The sequence below is a fragment of the Asparagus officinalis genome, chromosome 1 (assembly GCF_001876935.1).
Source record: "Asparagus officinalis chromosome 1, Aspof.V1, whole genome shotgun sequence".
In the NCBI taxonomy this organism is placed as follows: Eukaryota; Viridiplantae; Streptophyta; class Magnoliopsida; order Asparagales; family Asparagaceae; genus Asparagus; species Asparagus officinalis.
This window is the reverse complement of record NC_033794.1, coordinates 10,549,125-10,555,759: the sequence shown is the minus strand read 5'-3', so window position 1 is coordinate 10,555,759 and position 6,635 is coordinate 10,549,125. Positions and strand designations below refer to the sequence as shown.

General features: G+C 35.8%; 1 protein-coding gene across 1 annotated transcript; it reads left to right on the top strand.

The window, feature by feature from the left end:
* Positions 312-6,635, top strand: LOC109849429 (protein NSP-INTERACTING KINASE 1-like). Its single transcript, XM_020419267.1, has 11 exons — positions 312-566; positions 662-794; positions 885-956; positions 1,042-1,185; positions 1,264-1,335; positions 1,441-1,500; positions 3,274-3,371; positions 3,904-4,053; positions 4,146-4,487; positions 5,010-5,389; positions 6,132-6,635. Exons 1-11 carry the CDS (start codon positions 431-433, stop codon positions 6,453-6,455), a joined length of 1,911 nt encoding a protein of 636 aa, XP_020274856.1. The 5' UTR covers positions 312-430; the 3' UTR covers positions 6,456-6,635.

The window sequence follows — 6,635 nt, the reverse complement described above, 5'->3', positions numbered from 1 at the left end:
AGTGTATGACAAACTGAAAATGCATATTGCTAATTTGCGATATTTTAGGCAAACAAGTTTTATAAGTTTATTTTTTCTAATTTATGAAGTTTAAAGGGGTTTTTAATTAAAAAACTCAAACTTTAATAAGGGGTTTGTCAAGAATCATTAGCTTTATTCTCACCTTCAAAAAGCATAATACTTTTGCCAATTGTTTAATACCCATTTCTTCTTTTTTACAAGGTTAGGTGGCAGGCATGTTGGTTCTCTCTCCCTCCCTTTTTCTTCTTTACATGCTAACACTACAGCATGGGCCACTTCCTCTGACATCAAAAAGAACTCAGAGGAGTGAGTGACACACACACAGAGAGAGAGAGAGAGAGAGAGAGAGAGAGAGAAGAGAAGAGTTAAAACCCATCAATGAACTGAATCTCTTGTGCCTTTCATTTTTATGGGCGCCTGTGTTTTGGACTCTCTTGGCTCAATGAGAACAAACATTTGGCGAGCTGGGCTTTTTACCTTGGTTTTATTGTGTTCGTTATCTTCATCTTCTCCTCTTCTCTCTCCCAAAGGTGTCAATAATGAAGGTAATTCTCTCACATTTTTCTTTTATTTCTATTATTATTTTTAGCTCCTTTCAATGATATGCTGATGTGGGTTTTTCCTTTTGTAATTGGCTCAGTTGTAGCCTTGATGGGCATCAAGAACTCTCTCAAGGACCCCCGTAATGTTCTTGATAACTGGGATCATGACTCTGTTGATCCTTGCAGTTGGGTTATGATTACTTGCTCTCCGGAGAATTTTGTTACTGAGCTGTAAGTCTCATTTCAATCATGGTGATAGATTTTGATTAAATGAATAGAATATTAAAGTTTTCTGTTTTGTTTTTAATTGTTTTGATGCAGAGCAACTCCAAGCCAAAATCTGTCAGGTACCTTATCTCCAAGTATTGGGAACTTGACAAAACTTCAGAATGTGTAAGCTCTTAATAGTAAAAGATTTTTCCTTCTTTTATCCTTAGCATAGATTCTTCTATTGGCTAAATAATGGTTTTTTTTGTAGGCTACTGCAGAATAATATGATATCAGGGCCAATACCACATGAGATTGGGAAACTTGCAGAGTTAAAAACTCTTGATCTCTCCAACAATTTCCTCAGTGGTGAAATCCCCTCCTCTATTGGCAATTTAAAAAGCCTTGAATACTTGTAAGCATAGTCTGAGCTTAGTCAACTTTTATTTTTTATTTTTTTAATTTTCTAATATTTTCATGTGGACTGTAACAGGAGACTTAACAATAATAGCCTATCTGGGGCATTTCCATTGTCTCTGGCTAATATAACACCATTAGCATTTTTGTGAGTTTCAATATATGTGTATTTTTCATGTACAAATTGACTACAGTTCTTTTGTGTAATCAAATGTGAAGCTAAAGATTTTGTACTTTTTTTTAAATGCTTCAGGGATTTGTCTTATAATAATTTGAGTGGTCCTGTACCCAGGTTTCCAGCTAGGACATTCAAGTAAGGCTTCCAAGATCTTTGACCTTTGAGTTCTGTTCATTTATGGCAGTTTGTGGAGTTTTCAGAATTGCATGGTATTTGAAGAACTAGATTTTGTTGGCAAATAGTATTCAACACAGTTGATCTTGTGATTATGTTCTATTTAAATAGTCATGGTTACAGGTTTGTCCACTAACATATAAAGAAGTGAAGGATTGTTTTATTCCTTTTAAGGATATCAATATTATTTAGTAAGGAGTGAGACTAAAAAATGAAATTAATAGTATGTAAATTGCATTTATAAGTCAATTTTGGTTTGTTGAACGGTTGCTTAGCTGGCAAAAGTTTTGAATTTAGGAAAGAAACAATATATTTTCCTATTTAGACTGGGGGAGAAAGGATTTGGATCCTCACCACTACAAAAAGCTGTGGATGGACCACTCCTTTTGATCAGAATCATTGATTATATAGAAGGTGGTTGTGATTTATTTTAAATCTGACACGCACCGTACTCCCTTGTATCGCACTCATTCCTATTTTGCACTCAATGAAAAATCATAATCATCCACTAGATAATCAACGGTCGTGATAATATAGAGAGTATGGTTTACTGGTAAAAATGTGATTCGTTCAATTAATAACTTAAATAGTTAAGGGGTCTTTCGGTTTTTTCATATTACGATAAAAAAACTTTATTTCTTAAAAAGGGTTTAATCCTTTTTCCCTAAATAGTATATTCAAGGAAGAATATATATTTTCATGATTTTGTATCCAAGGGTCAATTTAAAATTGAATAGAAAATGGAATAATGGAGTCGCGAGGCATAATTTTACATAATGGTCCCTCCACTACTTTTTTGTAGTGGAGAGGATCCAAATTCGGGAGAAATAAATCAACATAAATAGATACATACGTGGAGGGTTTCAACAAGAAGTTATATCTATGGTTTAGAAGTAAATAAATCAAGTATATATTGGTCAACTTATGAAAATGAAGAAGTATTCCAGAATCTAAAGATATCTCAACAATAGATGTTTTGAGAATTTTAAGGATGAGATTTATCTGATTAAAACTTCATGAATTATTTCGCAAACTATGGGCCAGCCTATTGATTCTGATTTCAGGTACATATCATGTGATGCCCCAAGTGTGATAGTCCCACATCGGGAAATGAGTGAAAATTTTAGTGGCTTAAATAGGTAAGTCTGAGACTCAAGTGTAACATTGGCTAGTCGATTTTGGCAGTGGTTTAAGCTAAACAACGTGCACTCGGTGGTTCCTACGGCTTGTACGAACCAACGGGCCCACAGGCCCGGGTCGTGACAAATGGTATCAGAGTAGCTACCAGTCGGAAGTATAGAACTAAGTGCTACGCGGGGCTAAGTGCTACACCGCGAGAGCGCAATGTAAGCCACCTCTAGAGCTTGCAGGAGTCACGTCTAGAATCCACATCGCTTGGTGATACTGGAATGTGCCAATTGTCATGTTGCGATGAGAACATCGCTTTGAGTGAAATTTTTAGTGGTTTAAATAGGTAAGTCTAAAACTCAAGTGTAACATCATCTAATTGATTTTAGCAGTGGTTTGAGCCAAATAACGTGTTACACTCGGTTGGGTCCCACGTCTTTCATGCACCAACAGGCTTGCAGGCCTGGGGCGTGACATATCAAATGATTTCTTCTTTATTATTCAGAAATTATTACTACTTTGATTGTATATTATTCTCTTATGTTTTGATTTTCGAAAGCATTAGAAAGGTAATTATTCTGAACAAGTTCTTCTAATTTCATGCAGCATTGTGGGCAATCCCTTGATTTGTGCAACTGGTTTGGAACAGGAATGCTCCGGCACAATGCAAATGCCTATGTCCTTCAATGTTAATAACTCACAAAGTAATACTTTTGTTCTACAAGATCTCTAGTAATACTTATTATGGTTCAAAACGGTGGAGACTAGGCACCGCTAACAAGGAAAACATTTTGAAAAGATTGTCATCATAAAAAAAAAAACTGTCATGATTCATTTAGTAATTGAGATGATTGACTTTCTATGTAGTACCACCAGAGAAAGGACCGGCTATCTATTTTTTAGTCCTATATCTACATTATGTTGACTATATCCATCAAATTTATTTTATCAATCAATTACATTTTCTTGGGCAATTAATTTTTTTCATCTCAATTCAGCATTTTAATTTGGAAAATTTTGTTTGCCCTCTGATATTATCTTGGCATCTCATTATTATTATTTTAAACATATTAATTCTTCTAATCACATACATGTTTTCTAACTGACGTACTTTTACCAAGTTTTTATTAAATTGCTCGGACCTAAATACTTGAAAATATCATCCGTTCATCATTAAGTTGCTCAAACATTTTCTTAAGGTTAACTGATATCTGAGTTATTGAACATTTTCTTAAGGTGGTCTACCCCAAACAAAGCCCAAAGGCCACAAGTTTGCCATTGCATTGGCTTCCACCCTTAGCTGCATTTGCTTACTAGTCCTCGGACTGGGTTTGTTCTTCTGGTGGAGACATCAGCATAACCAACAAATCTTCCTTGATGTCAACGGTTAGTATAAAATTAAACTTCTAGTTATAACCAAAATCGAAATTTGCTCCTACTATTACAAAACTTGAACTACTATTACTTCAAAATTTCAGATCAACACAACGAGGAAGTTTGCCTTGGAAACTTGAAGAGGTTCAGCTTCAGGGAGCTTCAAAATGCTACAAATAACTTCAGTAACAAGAACATTTTAGGAAAGGGTGGATTTGGAAATGTATATAAAGGTCATCTTCCCGATGGAACTCTGGTTGCTGTGAAAAGGCTTAAGGATGGAAATGCTGCTGGTGGTGAGACCCAATTTCAAACCGAGGTCGAGATGATAAGCTTGGCAGTTCATAGGAATTTACTCAGACTTTATGGATTTTGTATGACTGCCACAGAGAGGCTTTTAGTGTATCCTTACATGTCCAATGGAAGTGTTGCTTCTCGACTGAAAGGTACTACTACGTTCTTTGTTTGAGAATGTTTTTTTTCTCGAAGTCACATTCTTGGACTTGGTTAATGAGCCGCTAAAGTACAAGATAATTAAATCATTGTATTATTAAGCTTATATGGTTAATAAAGTCTAACTTCTATATTGTTTTTTTACTTTTTTGCATATATTATAAAGATCCCACATTCAAATAGAGATAGTACGTGCAGTCAATTTTTAGCATATGAAAGAAATCAAATATGATTGTGTATAAAAATTTATCTCTATTAATGGCAACCTCATAGAGATATTTAGCAGAAACTATGTAAAGCTTGCTGTGAGCATAAAGTAGTCACAAGTTATTACTATAGGATAGCTTCCATATGACATGTAAAACTATTTTTATCTGCTTTTGCAATTATGGCACTCAAGTAAAAATTATTCTCCCGAAACAATTTTGTTATTTGGTTTTATCAGTAATAACCGCAGCCATCATTTCCTAATGAGAAGATTAATTCACACTTTGTACTTCAAATTGCAAATACAGGAAAGCCGTCATTAGACTGGAGTACTAGAAAGAGAATAGCACTTGGAGCTGCGAGAGGCCTCCTCTATCTTCACGAGCAATGCGATCCTAAGATAATACATAGAGATGTAAAAGCTGCAAACATACTTCTCGATGATTATTGTGAGGCAATAGTAGGTGATTTTGGACTTGCAAAGCTTTTGGATCATAGGGATTCTCATGTGACTACAGCCGTTAGAGGCACTGTTGGTCATATAGCTCCAGAGTATCTCTCCACAGGCCAATCTTCGGAGAAAACTGATGTTTTTGGATTTGGGATTCTTCTTCTTGAATTAATTACTGGGCAGACTGCTTTAGAGTTTGGGAAGGCGGCTAATCAGAAAGGAGCCATGATTGAGTGGGTAAGCACCAACCAGAAGTCTTTCATTCTTATTTTGCTACATTGTAAATTTATTTTGACCCTTGCTCTGCAACAAACCACATCATCTTCCTTGAGGATCGTTCCTTGTTAGATACGAATCATTGAGGTCCAGACCCGCATCGAATCCAAGTCTTAAAACTATCCAATAGTGACCTGCAAAGTGGATAAAAATATATCATATGCATCATCATATAAACGAAAAATCTAAACTATAAAGGTATTAGTTCTCACTTTCTATTCGAGTTCTCATTATTGTTAAAGTATGTTTGATGTGAGACTATATTTACAAATGACTTCCCAACAATCTTCCCCTTCATTTATGTCTAGCTCAATGATCCACAACAAACCATGAAACCTACAACATGCTCTCTTGGGTATCATACATCATCCATACGTAGGTTAACTTTGACTTGCAGTTTCATCTAAACTTGCAACCCTGAACACAGCAATAAGACTACCAACATTTGTTGTGTCTTTCAATATTTGGCGGCTGATAGTGAGCTGTAATACCACTTGTTAAGAAAATCGGGCAGCTCTGTGAGATCTGAGAACCAATCTGACTCAAAAGCTTATTGTTAGTTTTTTAGGGATAAATTGGGCCTTAGCCCTTATTCTAAGTCTAACAATAGATATTAGTCCCAAACCTAGATCCAATACTCTTTCTGATCTTACAAATTTGAGAAGTTTTTTGTTGTACAGTTTCACAGTTTTTATTTTTCCAGGTGAAAAAGATCCACCAAGAGAAGAAGCTAGACATGCTCATGGACAAGGATCTAAGGAATGGATATGATCGTGTAGAGCTGGAAGAGATGGTGCAAGTAGCTCTCTTATGTACACAGTACCTCCCAGGCCACCGGCCAAAAATGTCAGAAGTGGTGAGAATGCTTGAAGGAGATGGTCTCGCAGAGAAATGGGAGGCTTCTCAAGGACTCGAGCCACCTCCAAAGTTCAAGGTGCCCGAGTTCTCATCTTCAGAGCGTTACTCTGATCTTACTGATGATTCTCTGATGTTGGTTCAAGCAATGGAGCTCTCTGGACCAAGATGATTATGAGAGTAAACGGAATAATTTGTACAGGAAAATTGGGAGAGTGTGTTTTTGGGTGTGTTTATTTAGTGAAGGGAGTGGTATTGTATAATGGTCATGAACTCTTGTGAAAATATAGCATAATGTATAACTAAGTTGTGATTATTTCTTGGGGTTCATTGATACCGATCATTTCATTTA

What these genes read in the sequence shown, in the direction of transcription:
- LOC109849429 (XM_020419267.1), top strand. Translation starts at nt 431, where the DNA reads ATGGGCGCCTGTGTTTTGGACTCTCTTGGCTCAATGAGAACAAACATT. An exon ending in TTTCCAGCTAGGACATTCAA is followed by an intron (nt 1,501 to 3,273) that starts GTAAGGCTTCCA and finishes AATTTCATGCAG; the next exon opens with CATTGTGGGCAATCCCTTGA. An exon ending in AATCTTCCTTGATGTCAACG is followed by an intron (nt 4,054 to 4,145) that starts GTTAGTATAAAA and finishes TCAAAATTTCAG; the next exon opens with ATCAACACAACGAGGAAGTT.